This window comes from Bufo bufo, chromosome 4 (assembly GCF_905171765.1).
Source record: "Bufo bufo chromosome 4, aBufBuf1.1, whole genome shotgun sequence".
Classification (NCBI taxonomy): Eukaryota; Metazoa; Chordata; class Amphibia; order Anura; family Bufonidae; genus Bufo; species Bufo bufo.
In genome coordinates, this window is record NC_053392.1 from 543,930,478 (window position 1) to 543,952,870 (window position 22,393).

Genomic DNA, 22,393 nt, shown 5'->3' on the forward strand with positions numbered 1-22,393 from the left:
AAAACTAGAAGCGTATTTTAATGTGTATGGCCGATTTAGATTTTTTTCTAAAATAAATTTTTACTTTTTTTTAGTTCAGTGTGGAGATATTTCTAAAACGACGCTCTCTACCCACCTAGAAGATGAACAAAATGGTAATGTACTGTATATACACTAAATTACGTTCTTTGATCCACTGGTGTGTACCGTATTTTTTGCTTTATAAGACTCACTTTTTCCCCCCCAACAGTGGAGGGGAAGTGGCCGTGCGTCTTTTAAAGCGAATAGAGCAGTATTACATGGCCAGCACATCGCAGGCCGTGCTGTGATGCATAGGCATAGCGGCCTGCGATGTGCCAGTGACATGTAAACAGCGGCGCTATCAGGGTAGTAGCGGGGCCCGGCGCAGTCACTGAACTTCATTAAGCCAGTCAGAGCAGCCATCACATATAAAGTGTATGCAGCAGCCCCTAGCAGTGCTGCTTTGCTAATGCTTTGCTAAACTAGCTGTAATTGCTTCTCTGCAGTACTCACTATGCACGCAGCGGGCAGCACACATCACTCACTCAGTCACGCTCCGGCCCCGCCCACTTCATTATTGAAAGGTATGTGGGAAAATATTTTTAACAAAGTAATATTTAAGTATTTTCAGTAATTTTATTTTCTTAATTCCTGGAGAACCCCGTTAAGAGAGAAAATTAATTTCGAAAACTGGGTGAGGGTGAACAATGATTTTTTTCTTTCATAAAATATATTACAAAGGTTTTTTTTTATATTTGTCTGTACTATTGATTTTTGCCAAATTGTGAGAATTGTCCATTGAAATAATAATTTGTGATTGGGAGGAACACCTGCAATAGTTTTTAGGTTTCAGAGATATGTATATACCTATTAGGCATAATGTACTTAGCAGAGCCATGTTCAGAGTCTGAATGGCAACATGTAGAGTCCCTAAAGTTTCATATATTTGCTGTAATTTGTCTGCATGATGCAGTTTAAGGAGGCACAATTTTAGCATAACTCCATATGAAGCCATAAGATGAAACATTTGTATTCTTTGATAAGAAATCTGATTCATACAGAGGTACATTATGGGCCCATACATTTCTTATACCCCCTTCCTTTCTACAGCTCTGTAATACTAGGAACTTGAGCAGAGTCCTTATATTGAGAGGCCGAAATCCTATGGGAGCAATTAATCTTTGTGTAGGTTGACAGCAGGTTTCTGTTTTATTAGGTTGCATATAAAAGTTATGAAATATTATCGCTTTTCCATTCAACCAAAAATAAGACATAATGTGATTCCAGCCATTAAAATTTATAAGGAGCCATGACAAGGGCTTAAACCTCTTCATAGTTTACTGATGTATCTTGAATTCCAATGACTCAGAGTTTTTCAATTTCCACAAATGTCAATTTTTATTTCACATTAAATGCCAGGCAGACCGGTAGTTGACAAACATTCTAATATGAACTGTATCAACTTTCTAATAAACTTCCCGGGTCTATGATGTTGACATGGCTATAATTGCAAAATTGTTTTAACCATATTGACACCTCAATAATGGCTCGACAAATTAATACGTGGTAGGTCACTTGCAAATATCATTGCTAAATGTCTGCGTTCTCGTGTTTGTATTCAAAGCTTGCATGGTCTATTGTGACTCCATACATACTGTCGATCAGGCCATATTGCGATTACTTTGTCTTAGTTAAAGCTCTTGTATTAAATTTAGGTAAATGGTTTTGATATGCTTGAATTGCAAACTCATTTGGTCGCACTATTATACACTAATTGCAGTTTCCTTGTTCCCTATTTTATTGTCCTATTAACAAAGAATTAACAATTTGCCGCATGATGCAAAATTACTGTGTTCTATAACACACCATCAGCCCCGAATGGACTAATAGGCCATTGTCCTGCTAGGCAGATAAAAGCAGAATTTTTCAAAATTATGTTCCATTACCACAGTTAGGGAAACTGCAATTTTACATTTAGCTGTGAGTAAACACATCTGCTTTTTCTTATGGATAACAAATGCCATTTCAAGATATCATTGCTTTATATAGAAAATAGCCGGCCTTCTGCCATATTGTTTGTACATGAGATGACAGCTGCATTTTTCAGAAATTTTCAAAGCATTTTTTGTATATAATTGCGTTATGTATAGTGAGTTTTGAAGCATGATTCCTAACTGATATAAGAACTATACAAAGTGTGCATCATGTTCCTGACAGTTACCCCATTTTCCATTCTTTCTAAAGTTCATTTTATGGCCGTGATCTGTAAAAAAAAAAAAAAAAAAGTCTAATAAATAAAATCTAAATGCAAATTTCCCTAGGTCTTAAAACAACATCTATGAGTACCAATCATATCTATTGGCTTTCTAGATCATGTGCCGACGAAGGTCAGCGGTTTAAATACATTTTTGTGGAGTTGCGTGGTCCAATTTTCTATTTATTACAAACAGATTCTGTTTCTGTTGAGACACATATGGGGTCATTTATCAAACTGGTGTAAAGTAGGCATGGCTTAGTTGCCCATAACAGCCAATCAGATTTCACCTTTCATTTTTGACAGCTCCTTTGGAAAATGAAAGGTGGAGTCTGATTGGTTGCTATGCTAAGCCACTTTTACTTTACACAAGTTTGATAAATGACCCCAATAGTTCTGCATATACAGTCCTGATCAAAAGTTTAAGACCACTTGAAAAATTGCAAAAAATAATATTTAGCATGGCTGGATCTTAACAAGGTTCCAAGTAGAGCAAGAAGAAATCGGAGTGAGACAAAACATTTTTTGAGCATTCAATTTAATGAAAACAACAAATAAACTGAAACAGGTTGTTTTTCAGCTGATCAAAAGTTTAGGACCACACCTCCAAAAAAAAACTAAACCCCTCCAAAACAGAAATCCAACTTCCAAACATGAACTCAGTAATGAGTAGCTCCGCGGTTATTGTTTATCACTTCAAAAATTTGTTTCGGCATGCTTGATGCAAGCGTTTCCATGAGGTGAGTGGGAATATTTCTCCAAGTGGTGAAGACGGCCGCACGAAGGCCATCTACTGTCTGGAACTGTTGTCCATTTTTGTAAACTTCCCTTGCCATCCATCCCCAAAGGTTCTCAATTGGATTTAGATCAGGGGAACACGCAGGATGGGCCAAAAGAGTGATGTTATTCTCCTGGAAGAAGTCCCTTGTCCTGCGGGCATTGTGTACTGTAGCGTTGTCCTGTTGAAAAACCCAGTCGTTACCGCACAGACGAGGGCCTTTAGTCACGAGGAATGCTCTCTGCAACATCTGGACATAGCCAGCGGCCGTTTGACGCCCCTGCACTTCCTGAAGCTCCATTGTTCCACTGAAGGAAAAAGCACCCCAGACCATTATGGCGACCCCTCCACTGTGGCACGTAAAAAACATCTCAGGTGGAATCTGCTTGTCATTCCAGTAATGTTGGAAACCATCAGGACCATCAAGGTTAATTTTTTTTCTCATCAGAGAATAAAACTTTCTTCCACCTTTGAATGTCCCATGTTTTGTGCTCTCTTGCAAAGTCCAAACGAGCAGTTCTGTGGCGTTCAAGGAGATGAGGTTTTTGAAGAAGTTTTTTTGTTTTTGAAGCCCTTCAGTCTCAGATGCCGTCTGATGGTTATGGGACTGCAGTCAGCACCAGTAAGGGCCTTAATTTGGGTTGAGGATCGTCCAGTGTCTTGACAGACAGTCAATTGGATCCTCTGGCTCAGTGCTGATGAAATTTTTTTTGGGTCTTCCACTTGACTTTTTTGTTCCATAACCCTCAGGATCATTTAAGAAATTCCAAATGACTGTCTTACTGCATCCCACCTCAGCAGCAATGACGCGCTGTGAGAGACCCTACTTATGCAGTTCAACAACCCGACCGCATTCAAAAAGGGACAGTTTTTTTTGCCTTTGCCATCACAACGTGTGACTAGAAAATGACAATGAATCCACATCTTTGCATCTTTGGTCTTTTAAAGGCATGTGGTCCTGAAATTTGGATCAGCTGAAAAACAGCCTGTTCCAGTTTAATCATTATTTTCAATTAATTGAATGCTCAAAAAATGTTTTATCTCACTCTCATTTCTTCTTGTTGCATGTTGAAGCTCTACTTGGAACCTTGTTAAGATCCAACAATGTAAAATATGATTTTTTGGAGAGACAGAAAGCATAAATCATAACTTGTTTGTTAGATAAGTCAGCATCTCAACTGCAAATAGTTCTTTTCAGGTGATTACCCTTTAATTGAGCAGATCAAAGAAAATTTATCTGAGGGCCATTGTCAGGGTCCGGGGGTACTCTTTCTCATTATGGAAAGCACCTTGTACACGTGAGGAATATTTCAGACCAGGCAACGTTGCTCTGGGTTTCTGTGAAAAGTATATGCAAATTTTTATTTCTGCTGGCATAAAAGATGCTTAGGGAGAGTTCTCATCACCATTACTTTTCTGTTCTTCTGACCACTTAGAAGAACAGAAAAAGAAAGAAAGAAAATTGATCCAATAAAAGATAAATCCTGTGCAATTTTGTTTTTCTAGATGGATAAAAATGTCCTGCGTGTAGTACTTTTTTTCCATCTAAAAAAAAGGATCTCAGATGGAAATGGCTCAAATGGATGCCAAATGTGCATAACTGATGCATCAATTTTTTTTTTACAGGATCAGTCTTTTTTCTTTATTGTTCTATTCTTCTGATGGATCAGAAGAACGGAAATATAATGGTGATGGAAAATCTCCCTTAATGTTATTTTCTTTTTGAAAGGAAATCTAATTTGCATACCCTGAGATCTGGGAAAGATATTCAAATTAGCTTTCCTTCCAAAAGAAAAAGAAAGCTAAACCTGTCTGATGCCAGCAAAGGTAAGAAATGCTAATTTGCATATATACAGTACAGACCAAAAGTTTGGACACACCTTCTCATTCAAAGAGTTTTCTTTATTTTCATGACTATGAAAATTGTAGATTCACACTGAAGGCATCAAAACTATGAATTAACACGTGGAATTATATACATAACAAACAAGTGTGAAACAACTGAAAATATGTTCTAGGTTCTTCAAAGTAGCCACCTTTTGCTTTGATTACTGCTTTGCACACTCTTGGCATTCTCTTGATGAGCTTCAAGAGGTTGTCCCCTGAAATCGTTTTCACTTCACAGGTGTGCCCTGTCAGGTTTAATAAGTGGGATTTCTTGCCTTATAAATGGGGTTGGGACCATCAGTAGCGTTGAGGAGAAGTCAGGTGGATACACAGCTGATAGTCCTACTGAATAGACTGTTAGAATTTGTATTATGGCAAGAAAAAAGCAGCTAAGTAAAGAAAAATGAGTGGCTATCATTACTTTAAGAAATGAAGGTCAGTCAGTCAGCCGAAAAATTGGGAAAACTTTGAAAGTAAGGGCTATTTGACCATGAAGGAGAGTGATGGGGTGCTGCGCCAGATGACCTGGCCTCCACAGTCACCGGACCTGAACCCAATCGAGATGGTTTGGGGTGAGCTGGACCGCAGAGTGAAGGCAAAAGGGCCAACAAGTGCTAAGCATCTCTGGGAACTCCTTCAAGACTGTTGGAAGACCATTTCAGGGGACTACCTCTTGAAGCTCATCAAGAGAATGCCAAGAGTGTGCAAAGCAGTAATCAAAGCAAAAGGTGGCTACTTTGAAGAACCTAGAATATGACATATTTTCAGTTGTTTCACACTTGTTTGTTATGTATATAATTCCACATGTGTTAATTCATAGTTTTGATGCCTTCATAGTCATGAAAATAAAGAAAACTCTTTGAATGAGAAGGTGTGTCCAAACTTTGTCTGTACTGTATTTTCCTAGAAACCCAGAGCAGCATTGTCTGACCTACAATACTCATCATGTACACTCCATAATGAGAAAGAGTACCCACCAGACAACGCCTATAGTTTCCCCCCACCCCTCCCCCCCAAAAAAAGAAAAGAATAGCATACTTGTCTCTCTCTCATCTCCCGGGAGAACAAAAGGACTGAGCAAAAAAATTTTTTACAAAATTTGAGTTGTCGGGGGACAATGAGTAATTCCCCATAAATATTAGGTTGTCAGCCGAACAAACTGTTCTCTTGGGGTTTGCCCAACAATACGCTAATGAGTATGGGGCCCTGAGTAATAATCTGCTGTCTAATAATTATAGTAAACTGGGTTTAAATGACCCGATAGTGTAACTGGAGTCATTCTCCTTTGGTAACATTTTCTTTTTTTCATTTAAACATTTGCCTTCATTTGTAATCATATTTTTACAACTAAAGATTTTCTCTGGACTATGCCGCATTCATAATACATAAAAATCTCAGCATTGCAATATTGTTTGTTCGTTTACTATCTATCTAACTTGCAATTACTGAATATAGTCACGTAGTTCACCCTTTATTTAAACACGATGAATTCCTCTATGAGGAAGCTGATAGTGGGAGTCATCAATGATCATCTATGTAGCGTGTGAAAATGTATATCTCTTCATCATATTCTTCAGATCTTCTTATTTCCATGGGTACTATTATATAGTAAATGAGTATCTACTATATCAGCATGGATGTCTTAAGTGGCCATCTCCTGAAAATGCACTTTTCACCTAAACACTTTGGAAATAGCATCAGTAAAGTATATGCCACTTTGTTTCTCAGATTTCATTGGTGCTGAATATGGGTCCATAAAATGATTGTGATGCATGGCATTTGAGAAATAGTGTGGTTCCTCCACTATCTCTGGAGGGGACATCTGTTACATGCTTGGCTTTAGATTGTGCGGTGTCTAGTGAGCAAGAGAACAGCAGATAAATGGCCCTTTACACGGGCCGAGAATCTGATCATCACTAATGAGCGTTCATAGGAACACTCGTAAGCGATGATCTGGCGGTGTAAATGTACCACCGATTACCTAATGAGCGAGCAAAATGCTTGTTCATCGGGTAATTGTATAGTTTGTGCAAACACAAAAATCCTTGTTTCAGACAGCAGATTGTGCTGTGTAAACACGATCTGCTGCCGGGAAACGAGTTGTTATGGGGTTGTTATCTCTGGAGGAGATCACTGCATGTATTATCAGAGGTCTCCTCCACCAGTGATCAGCAGATTGTTGGGAAGGAACGCTTCCTACCTGACAATCTGCTGTAATATCGTCCCATGTAAAGGGACCTTTGGTCTTTCAGTTGCAGTTGAGCGTTGGTGAAGACAGTGGGTAACTACAATGCCATAATAAAGGGGCATGCAGACAGCTGTAAGCAGAGGCGATATCTGTAAGGGGAATACTAAGAACTATAGTTCTTTGCATGGTAATCTCACCCACAGAAAGCCCTGCATCAAAACAAAGGTATAGCACAGTTCTGATAAAGATGATAAATAATTGCCACTTCTGATCTGTGGTGGCCGCAGATTTGTGCGCAGAAAATCAGCAACATTTTACTGTAGTATCAATGTGAATGACATTTTAAGAAACGCAAATGCTGTAAAATCATTAACAAAGTAAATTGCCAATTCAGGGTAGCATAGGGTAAAATACGCTGCAGCAACATCCACACATAAGCAATTATCTGTTGCAGAATTGCTGGAAAATATGTAGCCGAAATCCTGCTGTAGAAATTTCTCCCGATGTGGTTCTCCAGGCATTTCAACTAATCTGTAATTGATACTAACCTGTAGAAGGAAGATCTTCTAAATAGTATTAGTACTAGATGTGGCCACTTCTTTTCCTGTTCAGCTGCATTGGGACCCAAGCTGAAGAGCCTACAGCCTGTGTCAGTGCAGAGACGATGGCAGTATCAGTGGAGCCAAGGGGTGGAAAACTACCATCTAAAAGATCTTCCTTCCACAAGTTTGTACCAAGGATTAGCTGAAATACCCAGAGAACCTATTTAGGATTTTTATGCTGACACAGTGGATGTTTTGGCAGTGGATTTGTTATGGAAACATTATTTTAATGATCTGGAGCAGGGGTCTCCAAACTTTTCAACAGGAGGGCCACATTGAAGATTTTACAAGTATTCGGGGGCCGGAAAAAAAAATCAGTTATGTATTAAATTAAATGTATATATTTTACATGGATCGTTTTTGTAATCAGCATGATATGACTGAGAACAAAAGAGAAAAAACTTTAGCAAAACAACGCAAAGACACCCGTGTCCCTATCAGCGGTGTCCCCATCAGCACAAAAATGTCCCCATCAGCACAGCAATGTCCCCATCAGCACAGCAATGTCCCCATCAGCACAGCAATGTCCCCATCAGCACAGCAATGTCCCCATCAGCACAGCAATGTCAGCATCAGCACAGCAATGTCAGCATCAGCACAGCAATGTCAGCATCAGCACAGCAATGTCAGCATCAGCACAGCAATGTCCCCATCAGCACAGCAATGTCCCCATCAGCACAGCAATGTCCCCATCAGCACAGCAATGTCCCCATCAGCACAGCAATGTCCCCATCAGCACAGCAATGTCAGCATCAGCACAACAATGTCCCCATCAGCACAGCAATGTCCCCATCAGCACAGCAATGTCCCCATCAGCACAGCAATGTCAGCATCAGCACAGCAATGTCAGCATCAGCACAACAATGTCCCCATCAGCACAGCAATGTCCCCATCAGCACAGCAATGTCCCCATCAGCACAGCAATGTCCCCATCAGCACAGCAATGTCAGCATCAGCACAGCAATGTCAGCATCAGCACAACAATGTCCCCATCAGCACAGCAATGTCCCCATCAGCACAGCAATGTCAGCATCAGCACAGCAATGTCAGCATCAGCACAGCAATGTCAGCATCAGCACAGCAATGTCCCCATCAGCCGTGTCACCCTTAAGCACAGCAATGTCCCCATCAACGATGTCCCCATCAGAACAGCAATGTCCCCATCAGCGGAGTCCCCATTAGCAGCTGATAGGGGCCACCACTGATGGGGACACTGCTGTTGGGGACGCGGCTGATGGGGACACCATTGATGGGGACACCCGTGTCCCTATCAGCGGTGTCCCCATCAGAACAGCAATGGCCAAATCAGAACAGCAATGTCCCCATCAGAAAAGCAATATTCCCATAAAAAAAAAAAATATTCCCATCAAAAAAACAATATTCCCATCAGAAAAACAATATTCCCATCATGGGGACACCCACTGATGGGGACGCTGCTGTTGGGGACATTGCTGTGCTGATGGGGACACCACTGATGGGGACGCTGCTGTTGGGGACATTGCTGTGCTGATGGGGACACCACTGATGGGGACACCATTGATGGGGACACCCGTGTCCCTATCAGCGTTGTCCCCATCAGCACAGCAATGTCCCCATCAGCGGTGTCCCCATCAGCACAGCAATGTCCCCATCAGCGGTGTCCCCATCAGCACAGCAATGTCCCCATCAGAACAGCAATGTCAGCATCAGCACAGCAATGTCCCCATTAATGATGTCCCCATCAGAACAGCAATGTCCCCATCAGCGGAGTCCCCATTAGCAGCTGATGGGGACACCACTGATGGGGACACTGCCTTTGGGGACGCGGTTGATGGGGACACCCGTGTCCCTATCAGTGGTGTCCCCATCAGAACAGCAATGTCCCCATCAGAATGGGGACGCTGATGGGGACATTGCTGTACTGATGGGGACACCATTGATGGGGACACCTTTGTCCCCATCAGCAGTGTGCCAATCAGCGGTGTCCTCAGCAATGTCCCCATCAGCACAGCAATGTTCACATCAGCAGTTTCCACATTAGCAGCGTCCCCATCATTGCTGATGGGGACGCCGCTGTGCTGATGTGGAAACCGATGATGGGTCACCGCTGATGGGGATACCCATGTCCCCATCAGCGGTGTCCCCAGCAATGTCCCATCAGAACAGCAATGTCCCCATCAGCAGTGTCCACCGCAACATCCCCATCAGCACAGCAATGTCCCTGTCAGCGGTGTCCCCAGCAGCATGTGTCCCCATCACCGCTGATGGGGACACCTCTGATGGGGACATTGCTGTGCTGATGGGGACATCGATTATGGGGTTACCGCTGATGGGGACATTGCTATCCTGATGGGGACACCATTGATGTGGACACCCATGTCCCCATCAGCAGTGTGCCAAACAGCGGTGTCCCCAGCAATGTCCCCATCAGAACAGAATTGTCCCCATCAGCAGTGTGCCCATCATCGCTGATGGGGACACCTCTGATGGGGACATTGCTGTGCTGATGGGGACACCATTGATGGGGACACCCGTGTCCTCATCAACGGTGTCCCCATCAGAACAGCAATGTCCCCATCAGCACAGCAAAGTCCCCATCAGCAGTGTCCCCAGCAGCACAGCAATATCCCCATCAGTATGTGTCCTCAGCAGCTTGTGTCCCCATCAGCGCAGCACAGCAATGTCAGCGTTCCCCATTGTGTCCCCATCAGCGTTGTGCAACACTTGCCTCCGCTGTAGCCGGCTTCTGCTCCTCTTCTTTTTTTTTTCTTCTTGGACTCCTGAGTCCCGACTCCCGCCCGCTGCTACACACGTGGATTTGTTATTTCAAACAGCGGGCGGGAAGAGGGGAGGTGCCGCACCTGTGACGTCACTGGTTGCCGGGACATCGGCGGTCCCAGCAGCCAATCAAAAAGCACAGCGTGACAGCATGGGCGGTTGTGCGGCTTTCGTTCCTGCAACCTGTCAGCTGCGGGCGGGCCGGATCGAACGCACAAGCGGGCCGGTTGTGGCCCGCGGGCCGGGGTTTGGAGACCCCTGATCTGGAGGTACTGATTATATATTGTCTGGTACTCATGGTTACAAATTTTATCCTCATAACATATAACAGATCTACAGAATATGATCAGGAAATATAAACGATGAATACAATTCCCCACACAAAGTAAGTAACATAGAAAATGCTGCAATGATCACCATGTCATGGTGGCACTCCATGCCCACTGTCCACTATCTGGGACGAGCACCAGTCTCATCATTCTGCTCGACTGCCAGACTCTTGTGTCGCATTCTGCCGGCCACAGCCTAGTGTGTATATTAAAGACCTTTCTCTGCAGGGTTTAATGCACTCTGCTCTTGTGGTCATCTACTTGACTAATGAGCTAAACAGCTCTCCTATATAGGTGTGCTGTTAACCTCACTTTCTTGCCTAAGCCATTGGTCTCTACAGATCTTGCTCGTTTTCTCTAGCTTGTTATAATCCATTTGTCTGCCAGTGTATCGACCTCTGCAGATTTCTGGATCCTAATCTTCTGCCACCCGATATGACTTGAACCTTTTCACGATACTGATCCTTTACTGCTTGCCCTGACCTATTGATGGTTTCATGGTTTTGCACAAACTCTGCCAGCCCTTACCTCTGCCTGTTTCCTGACTACATGTATTGCCTAATCACTTGGTGCCACTAACTGACGTCTCTGATCCCCGTGGGTCAGCAGCCATCCACATTGGGGCTATTCCAAGAGGTAGTGGCCTAGTGATTCCTTAGATGTCTGTATAGGGGGTTAAAGGGTGAAAATCAGAGGACTGTCGGAATACAGGGCTGTCCCAAAGTCAAACTGGTTGGTTGGCACAGTGAGTTTATACTCACTGCCTATAACACACCACTTTAAAAAAAAAAAAAAAAAAACTCACACCACAATAAAACTTACTCCCTCTGTCAGATTTCTGATAAATTATCTGTGTTAAACTTTTATGTACACAGAGCCTTGATAAGGAAGGCAGAGTAGACAGCTTTCTAGGGCATCAGTTGAGGAAAGATTAGTAAATTAAAAATGTTCAGTCTTTACAATCAAATGCTTTATCTAATAATGGTGTTGGACACAACTTTATATATACTTGTTACTGAGTGAATCTGGGCTAATGGCTATCATCTGAATTTACGTATTCTCTCTACAACAACCTGCGGGACCAAAGATGTGGTAGAACATACTAGAGAGATTGTCTAAATCTAGAGTTTGGATTAAAAATGCAGTGCATCAAAATATAGCCCACTTCATATAGTTAGTTTACTCTATTTTTCTTTGTCTGGTTCATTCCCTTAATTGTTAATGTTCTGGGGGCAAAGGACAAACTTTAGATAAAACTCCCAAGACCACAGATCTCCTAGCAGCCACGCTTCCAGCCTCTTTGATATCTTTTCCTTTTCCTGCTCTGTGGCTGGTTATGCACATAAGACAGTTCTCAGCCAAATGTGCTTTTGAGTGATCTAACAGGATGCTCACTCCTAGAGAAAATAGCAACAGCCCAGAATTTTCTCCATTTATAGATAATTTGTCTTACCATAGATTGATGTACACCGACGTCTTTAGCAATGATTTTTCAGCTTCATGTGTTTATAACACATTTTCGGAGGTTTTCTGAAAGTTTTTCCATCAACAAATCTTCATTAAGGCTACTTTCACACTGGTGTTTCTGGGTCCGCTTGTGTGTTCCGTTTTAGGGCTCTGAGAAGCGGCCCAAAATGGATCAGTTAAGCCCCAATGCATTCTGAATGGATAAAGATCAGTTCAGAATGCATCAATTTGGCTGCGTTTGGTCTTTAGACGGTCACTAAAACGCAGCTTGCATCGTTTTGGTGACCGTCTGACGATGCGGATCCAAATGGATCCGTCTTGACTTACAATGTAAGTCAATGGGGACGGATCCGTTTTTCACTGACACAATATGGTGCAATTGAAAACGGATCCGTCCCCCATTGACTTTCAATCTAAGTCAGGACGGATCCGTTTTGACTCAGACTTTCTTTTTTTTATGAATAATGCAAACGGATCCGTTCTGAACGGATACCAGCGTTTGCATTATTGGTGCGGATCCGTCTGTGCAGATACAAGACGGATCCGCACCAAACGCGAGTGTGAAAGTAGCCTAAGAAGAACAAATTTGCCAGTAACCAGGCTTTGTCTGCCTTTATTTTAATGGCAACGTGCCTGTGAAATCTATACTTCCACTCTCATCTCCTTAATTGAAACACGTTTTGCGAGTTAACTGTTGGAGAAGTCATTAACAAGGGGGTTCACTTACTTTTTCTCCATGTATTGTGGATGTTTACTCACTGTGTTCAATGAAAGACATGAACTGTTTATGTAATTAGTTTGGATGGATTATGTTTGTCTGTCAGTGGGATAACAATCATCAGACCACATGTTACTGGTAATCTGTGCTGAAATCCAAGTCATTGGAAAGGTTTCTCTTATCGTTTCTTGAGTCTGTAAAGCTTTGTATCTTTAACTTTTCTCTGTGTGTGTTCAACACGACGTGCCTCTACCTCATTTGTGTTTCTGAACTCGTACATCTAATGACCACATGAAAGACTGCTAGTCTATATTTCATTAAACCCAGTGTAATGCTAAAGAGCTGTTTGTTATTCTTCGAGTTTCAATCTATAAAAACATAAGACTTCAAACTTGATACTTATGTATTCTTAACAAAACTGGTTTCCCAAACTCAAATTAACATAGGCCTATTAATTAGTAGACTCTCTTTGGAAAGGCTTAATCATTTCCTTTGTTCTTGGTACATTGGTTTGGGCTTTTGATTCTGATGCTCAGGGTCTTTTTTTCCTTTTATATTCTATACCTTACATAAAGTATTAGCTTCATTGACTAAGTAATTAAAAGCATTGTGCACCTTTTCTCTCTGGCTAGCTGCCCTTCTGTTCTTCAACTGTTGTTCCCGGTGTAATGTCACTAGCAGATGGTCTGAGATTTTTCACCCTTTCAAAAGTAAAATTTTATTCCCATCTCATCAAGCATATCTCCGCCAAGTGTTATTAGCTTAAGCTTTGAAACCCTCACTGGAGATCAGTTAAAGTTTCAATAAAGCGTTTAAAATGAGAAGGTTAGACATGTCTGAGATAAAACACAATGCTGCAGATTCATTTAGCAAACTTTAGTAAGCATTCTTTGTTTCTATGTTGTCTTCTACGAGACACTTAGAAAAAGCCATTAGCTTCTGTTATGTTTGGATAACAAAGCTGCACAATTATGGCATATAACGAAAGTCTCTTACCTTTCAGCAGGGTCAGGCTGCCTCTGTTTTCAATTTATTTTAATAAAAAAGGCCTCCTTTTAGACTGTCTTAGACTAAGTGGTAAGTTTTAACAGCAACAAAAAATTAATGAGCACCGAGAAAACTTTGGTTTCTAAAAGCTGGAAGTAGTAAATGTGTTTATATAGAGAGACTGGAAAGGTGAAGACAGTAGTAAGTAATTATTAGCAGGAATGATCTCCAAAATTTGTGTCTGAATAAACCAAAATGACCCATCTTAAAGGAGCTGTCCAGTGGGAAATGGTGTCTGATTTTCATTTTCTACATTAGTCATGGGATAACCCCTTTAATCCGACACCCCTTGGTCTACAAATCCTGATAATTGGGCTCAAAACAAAAACAGTGATATTTATGATCAATAATTCAAAGTTGGTTGAATGACTACAATGACTTCTTGTAGGGTAGTGTTAGTTGACTAGTTTCTCTTTAAGAAGAAATGATAGAAAATCAGATTAAGCTCAACTTTATTGAACACAATCTCAGATACAGTAGATTTGGTACAAAGGCTTTAACGCTGTGGTCACTTTAAGAAGCACAGAATTGTATCAATTCACATGAAAACCCCAACCCAACAACCATGTTACTTTGTATAGGCCCAACTCACTTCACTTGACTGACTATCAAATAGTTTCCACTCTACCATTCTGTTCTATAGAGCCCACTTATTCTATCTCAGGCCCCAACCTCTGTTCTAACCCTGCTCTCAAGAGTTGCAGTTCAGCTCACTATAGACCCAAATTCTCAAGGCTATTCTCAGCTACAGTGCACCCAGTATCTGCTATCAAGGGCTCTGATTTTGCTATCTCCTCCTCAGAAACAAACTGGTTCAGTTTGACATCTCCTGTCTCCAGGTAACTTGCCCTTCCCTGTAGCTCCTCTCTACCCCCCCCTCCCAAAATTGGCACAACCCTTATTGCTTCCAGCTATATTTCCCCCCATGGTTTGACCTTTAACTCCACAGCTACAGTAGACTCCCCAAAGCTTAATGCACTCAGCCTATACCACTTCAGCAATATAACCACAAGCTACCCTCCTCCATAGCTAGCCTAGCTAGCCCCCAGTTTCACAAGCTCACTGTCTTCTTAAAAAAAAACAAGGCTTTGCTTAATGGAGCAGCCAAACCATTCCCCTGCAAAGGTTCAATCTGATGCACCAAGTAACAATATGCACAGCTCTCCTCTGAGCCTCCAGTCGACCACCGCTCCCTATATCCCAACCTGCATCGACTTACAGCACACCCCAGTATTTGCAAGTTGAACTTGCCCCAGGCCTATTTATCCTAAAGGTCAATGGAAGCTTTAATAGGAACCACACACAGACCGTCTTCATAATTTGTGCCAAATTTACAGAGGAGGCTTGGAGACAGGAATATATAGATATAATATAAATCCAAAAGATGGCAGGGCAGCACTCCTCACTTCAAGTGATGCAAATGATTCAGGTGCCAGCGTTTTCCCCTGGGTCCAGGGGTCCAAACACAATCCAAATAAATGTAACGCAGCACTCCTTAGATAAAAAGTGAAAAAATACTAAATTTATTCAACACAACGTTTCAGCTCTCTCACAGAGCCATTATCAAGCCAAGTGAAACACATAATAAAGTGACTGTGCATATATAGAAACATTTCATGAAGTAATCAGTGCTAATTTCCTGTTTAATTCCATACAAAACAATTCAGTCTCTTGTGACAATTCATAGTGCAGCAACCATCGGATCCCCTCAGGTATAGTGTATCACATTTCCGTGATTGTCTTCAATTTCATAGTGCTTCATGTACTGTATACTCATGTTTTCCCAAATAGTGATAGTGATTTAAAACATCCATGGCTTGCTCCACATAATTTACACCTGTAAAAAAAACACACCACAGGAATCCATAAAATTCAGTTACCTTATGCTCTCACGGCACTATATCACAGATGGAGCGTTCCCCCATCTCGGCATGTCTCTCTGTACACTGCGCCTACACTGCCCTCATACCGCCATGCGTCATCACCCGGTGTTAGAGGCAGGCCAATCTTGCAGCATGCTCTCACAGCGCTACATTAAAGAGGGAGCATTCCCCCAACTCGGCGTGTCTCCCTGTTCACTACGCCTGCGCCACCATCGCAGCGCATCACGAACCCGGCACCCAGGGCAGACCAACACGGCAACACGCGCATGCCCAACTCAGCCTCCCGCCCTGCACCCCACGCCTGCAACAGGGCAAACACCGAAGGAGCACCAAAGTTACCAAGTCTGGAAACCTGGTCAACCATCAGTATTACATTGCGCAGCATCTTCATGTCGCCCAAGATTCTCTATACATCAAAGCGCTGTATTCACTAGAAGCAGCAATAAAACCTTGTATTGACCCTAGCTTGAATTACATAATCATTGTAATCGTTACCTGTATTTATTGAGGACTATATTAGATATGGTATTGACCACAATCTATGTGACCTCCCTGGAATACTACCAGGTATATTCAACACATAAACATTTGCATACGTATACTCACATATACTCAGATATAATATATATATAAATAGATATAATATAATTCCTTTATTAGTCAATGCATTTCAAGGGTATACAGCCCTCTTCGTCCTATTTGTCTTGTTATTCTGCCAAGAAGATTTTACTCTGCTTTCTACATCACCCTGGAGTATAAATGCAGCAATTTTTGTGACTTTTTAAAAAGTTCGATAAATCTGGCTTCAATCAGCTTGGCAACTTTACCGTAAACTTTTCTACACTTGAGGGAAGGGTGTAAAAATGCAAAGTGTTGCAGATAAAGTGTCCCCAGGTACCATTGATGCTTCTTGCTTTGAGGGAACTTTGAGGGTCATATGCATTGGATCCTGATCAATATCAAGGCGTCTGTTTTGGTTAATACTTGTATTCCTCAAAATGCAATTTTGGAGCATCTTTGGTTTAGAACTCTTCATTGTAACATTGTTCTTGGGACCTTCAAAGGGTTATCCAATTTTTTTAATGCTTTTTTTATTCACTGTGGCAATCAATACTCTTGCACTCGATGCATTATATTAAAAACAATCCTTTATTTAATCTTTATTAAAACAACAGAGAGCTATGACTAAGAAACCAGCATGGTTTCAAAATGCGTAGGATAGTTTTTATGGGCTGTGCACAACTATCTTTTTAATGAAGATTAAATAAAGGATTGTTTTTAATACATTTTATAACCCATGTTCTGCACATGGAAAGAAGTCTCCAAGCACCATCACCATTGGATCTGGCCGATTAGGTCCAACACTGCATTCGCTGTGCTCTGATCGCCGCTTGTACACTTCTGGAATCGACAGGTGTCGTGTGTGCCGATGCAGCCAATGATAGGTGGCAGCAGTGGTGTGTCCCGACCCAATCACATGCCACTTGGAGGATATGTCACCACTGCAGCCTTTTGTTTGCTGCAGGAGCACACATGACCTCTTTCCATTCCAGAAGTTTATAAGGGGAACCACAGAGCTCAACAAATGCAGTGGTGGATCAAAGGAGCCTTAACTGGCCGGGATCAAGTAAGTGTGGGCCCGCCACAATTCTGGCGGGATAAGCTTTGAAAAGCTGGACGATCCCTTTAAATTTTAGTTGTTACCTGTAAACAAAATCACTGTAGGAATAGGTAATACATATGTATAATTGAGTTAATGGTCACACATTGCTTCGTTGTAGAAACCATTCTACAATAGTGAGTGGAAGAAGCACAAGGCTTGTACAATGAAAGTGAATAAGCAGATACAAATACAGTATGTGAGTTTTCCTTTCACACAAAATAACGCCTCGCAGATATTTTGATATGTCTCTACTAGTAATGAACGAGCACCATCGAGATGCTCGGGTGCTCTACCGAGCACAATGGAAGTCAATGGGAGAAACCAAGCATTAAACCAGGCACTCCCTGCTCTGAAGAGGGGAGGATGCCTGCTTCATAGGAAAAGGTCAGAAATTGATGGAAACACCACCGAAATGGTTCGGGAACAGCACGTCTGGCTGCATCTTGGACTCCCAGGTCGCTGCTGGGAACGATGTTGTCCGAGTAGTACGTCACTTTTACAGACTGACAATAATACGCACAAAACCAAAGATAAAATTGATTTTAGATGAAAAACTGTTAGTAAACATTCTTTCATGTATATTTACTTGTATATAAAGTGCAAGTGCTGCCAAAAATTACAAGGAAGAGGCACTCTGATACAACCTGTATATCACATAAAGGAGGGCCTCATTCACATTGTGGTACAATTGTTCATGTAGTGGGACTCTTACAATCATAAAGCCTATGCACTAAGTTAAAGGGCTGCCAAAAATTACAAGGAATCGGCACTGCAATACACCCTTTGGTACACATAAAGGAGGGCATCATACACAGCCTTGAAAAATTATGATTGATGGCCTGCTGGTGACCCTCAAAAACATTTGGAGCAAGCGCCTGCTGATCTGACCATCTAAAACATTATGGGCGAGGGCCTGCTGCTGCTTTGGTGACTCTAGATAACCTGGGGTCGATCGCACGTTCCCGTGATGATGACGATCCATTCGGATGTCTGCCCTATCAACTTCAAATGTTATTTTCAGTGCCAACCACGGTGACCACGGGTAAGGGGGAATCAGTGTTCGATTCCGGAGAGGGAGCCTGAGAAACGGCTATGGCTACCACATCCAAGCAAGCCAGCATGCGCGCAAATTACCTATTAGGTATAATTAGGTGCGGGCCTGCAGGTGAGCTGACCCTGTAAAAGATTTTAGGTGCAGGCCTGCAGGTGAGCTGACCCTGTAAAAGATTTTAGGTGCGAGCGTTCTGGTGAGCTGACCCTGTAAAAAGATTGTAGGTGAGGGCCTGTTGGTGAGCTGACCCTGTAAAAAATTATATTCGAGGGCCTGCTGGTGAGCTGACCCTCTAAAAGGTTTTAGGTGAGGGCCTGCAGGTGAGCTGACCCTCTAAAACATTATATGCGAGGGTCTTCAGGTGAGCTGACCCTATAATAGATTGTAGATGAAGGCCTTCTGTAGAGCTGACCCTCTAAAAAATTATATGCGAGAGCCTGCTGGTGAGCTGATGGGCCTGCTGGAGAGCTGACCCTGTCAAACATTATATGCGAGGGCCTGCCGGTGAGCTGAACCTGTAAAAGACTTATGGTGTGGGCCTGCTAGTGAGCTGACCCTGTAAAAGATTGTAGGTGAGGGCCTGATGGTGAGCTAACCCTCTAAAAGGTTGTAGGTGAGGGTCTGCAGGTGAGCTGACCCTCTAAACAATTATATGTGAGGGCCTTCAGGTGAGCTGACCCTGGAAAAGACTGTAGGTGAAGGCCTGAGCAGGTGAGCTAACCCTGTAAAACATTAGACCACTAAGTTTAAGACGTGGGCTAGGCATGGGATGTGTGTGGGCTTGCCGAGCTCCAAAGCCAGGGTACAACTCGCTCCCGGCCTCCACAACATTCACCCAGTGTGCCGTCAGGAAAATGTAGCATCCCTGGCTGAATGCACTTGTCCATGTGTCAGTGGTTAAGTGGACCTTCCCAGTAACTGGATTGGTCAGGGCACGTGTGATGTTGGACACATGTTGGTCTAAGGCAGTGGTGGCTGGGGACTGCATAACGTAGGATGGCTGCTGACATGAGGCTGCGGAAGGCCTCAGTGTCCACAAGCCGAAATGGTAACAGGGCCAGTAATTTGGAAAGCTGCGCATTTAGTGCTATGGCCTGTGGGTGGGTGGCTGGGTATTTTCGCTTGCGTTCAAATGCCTGGGGTGAGGACATTTGTATGCTGCGCTGGGACACGGAAGTAGATGTGCTCGCTGATGGTGCTTGCGAAGGTCCAGGTGCAGGGCGGGAGGCATCCGGGGATTGGCCAGCACGTAACACAGGGGAAGAGGAGGCAGTGGAGTGACCTGCAGACACAGATTGTGGACCCAGGCGTTCCGCCCATCTATAACGGTGCTTTGATGCCATGTAGCGGATCATGCTGGTGGTGGTGAGGTTGCTAGTGTTCACGACTCTGCTCATTTTTGTATGGCACAGGTTGAAAATTACATTTCTTTTGTCGTCCGCACTTTCCTCAAAAAAACACCATACTGCGGAATACCTACCCCTTGGCAAGGGAGATTTCCGCAAGGGGGTGCTCCGTTGAACAGTTGCGGGCCTGTTAGGTGTGGCCCGCCTTCTTCCTTTTGCCAGCCACTGCCTCTTCCAGCCTGTTGCGGTGCTGCACATCTCTCCCCCTCTGTACTGCTGTCCTCGCCCGCTTTCCACCTTCCCAGGTTGGGTCAGTGACATCATCGTCCACCACCTCCACTTCCTCACTCTGCTCATCCTCCTGACTTGTTGACCTAACCACGACCTTAGTGATTGACAACTGTGTCTCATACTCTTCCTCAACCTCTTGAGACAGTAATTGCTGTTGAGTTATTGGCAACTGTGTCTCATCATCATCCACCTCATTAAACAGTAATTGCCGTTCCCCACCCGTCATCTTCTTGTGACTGTGGATGCTCAAGAGTTTTGGAATCAGGGCACAAGATCTGTCCCTCTTCAAGTGTACTTGGCGATAGGACCATATCAAAGAATGGCGAGGAAAAGAGGTCCTCGGAAAATCCGAGTGTGGGATCACTTGTTTGGCCAGACTCTCCATGGTGGGAGGAAGGAGTATCAATACTGGACTTGGTGGAAGACGGGGTGGTGCCTAACCGACTGGAAGCATTATCTGCTGCAAACCAACCGTCCACCTGGTCGCTCTGGTCTGACTTTCTAGAGTGGTGTCATGCGCCGCCTTGCAAACTGGGACATGAAGCTAAGTATCGTGGATGACTGTTTTTCTTGTGCTCTGGCAGCAGGCACAGTTTCAACCCACCCAGGGCCATGGCCTCTGCTTGCACCATCAGCATCACGGCCACTTTCCTGTCCCTTACTGCTCGCCTTCTCAATTTAAAATGTGATATATGCTTAAAAGTATGTCACACATACAGTAGCGTAGGATTTGGAAGTGTATGCGCAAATAAATTTAAAAGGGTATTTGGGATGTGGAAACGTTACACAGGAGATATCCCACAGATAATGTCAATGCTGTCACCAGTGGCTAATAAAAAATTACAGGGAATGTCACAGGTATTTGGGATGAGGAAACGTTATACATGAGAGGTACCACCGGTAATGTCAAGGTCCAAAGCATCTACGTAAAAAGTACACTGTATGTCACAGATAAAAAATGTATGCGCACACGTTACACTGGAGATGTGGCACTGGTAATGTCACTGTCCGCAGCGGGCACCGTCTATTGAAAAAGTACACTGGATGTCACAGATATTTTTTGTGGATGCGCACACTTTACACTGGAGATGTGCCGCAGCTAATCTCACTGTCCGCAGCGGGCACCGTCTATTGAAAAAGTACACTGGATGTCACTGATATTTTTTTGATGCGCACACTTTACACAGGAGATGAGGCACGGATAATTTAACTGTCCGCAGCGGACACAGTCTATGGAAAAAGTACACTGGATGTCACAGATATTTTGGGGATGCGCACACTTTACACAGGGGATTTGGTGCGGATAATTTAACTGTCCACAGCGACAATTTTTTGCGCAGGATGCGCTAAAAATATATATTGCTGTCACACACAATAGTCCTTTTGGGTCTCTGAAAAGTTTTTCTAATAAAAATCTTCCAATAACACTCCCTAAACTGTCTTTCCCTTCCTATGCTCAGCTCTCCCTGACTAAGACTGAACCAAACACATGTCATCGGGTGCTTTATAGCACCCGATGACGCGTTCCGGCCAGCCAACCACTGTAATGCCAGTAGCCAACATGGCTACGACATTACAGTGCGTGCCGTAGCAGCCAAGAAACATGCAGGGAGGAGACTCGAGCATTGCGCTCGAGCACATGCTGTACTCGGCCGAGTACCGCCATGTGCCGAGCATCAAGATGCTCGAGCCATACAGGTGTTCGGCCGAGCATGCTCGATCATCACTAGTCTCTATACAATTCAATAGAAATCCTTTTTCCCATTTATATATTCTTTAAGATGCAGTCACTAAACATGTGGATTTCTTATAAAGAGAATGCAGTGAAGCATTTGATACATAGCCTGCCAGCCTGACAGATTGTTACATAGTTCACCAGTTTATGACTTCAAAATCAGACCCAAATGCAATGTCTCCTAGAAATTTTTAAAGCGGAAGAAAATTGAAACACTTGTTGGCATTCCTGTTAACATATCACCATGAGACCAAAAAAATGTGCAACATTTCTGAGTTATCTTCGAGAACGAAGAACAGAAGTCACACACCTCCAGTCATGTCAAGACATTTCAAATCAATACATTTGTGGAATTCAGAAGTTGGAAGAGATTGTGGATTCCAGTACTTTGATGCAA

General features: G+C 43.0%; 1 protein-coding gene across 2 annotated transcripts in view; it reads left to right on the top strand.

The window, feature by feature from the left end:
- Window positions 1-22,393, top strand: part of MACROD2 (mono-ADP ribosylhydrolase 2) — a 2,731,696-nt gene that overhangs the window by 2,642,414 nt on the left and 66,889 nt on the right. For both annotated transcript variants that reach the window (XM_040429978.1, XM_040429979.1), the window contains one exon: window positions 75-134. In XM_040429978.1, coding sequence (XP_040285912.1) covers window positions 75-134 — 60 coding nt within the window. The remainder of the gene's footprint in view (window positions 1-74; window positions 135-22,393) is intronic.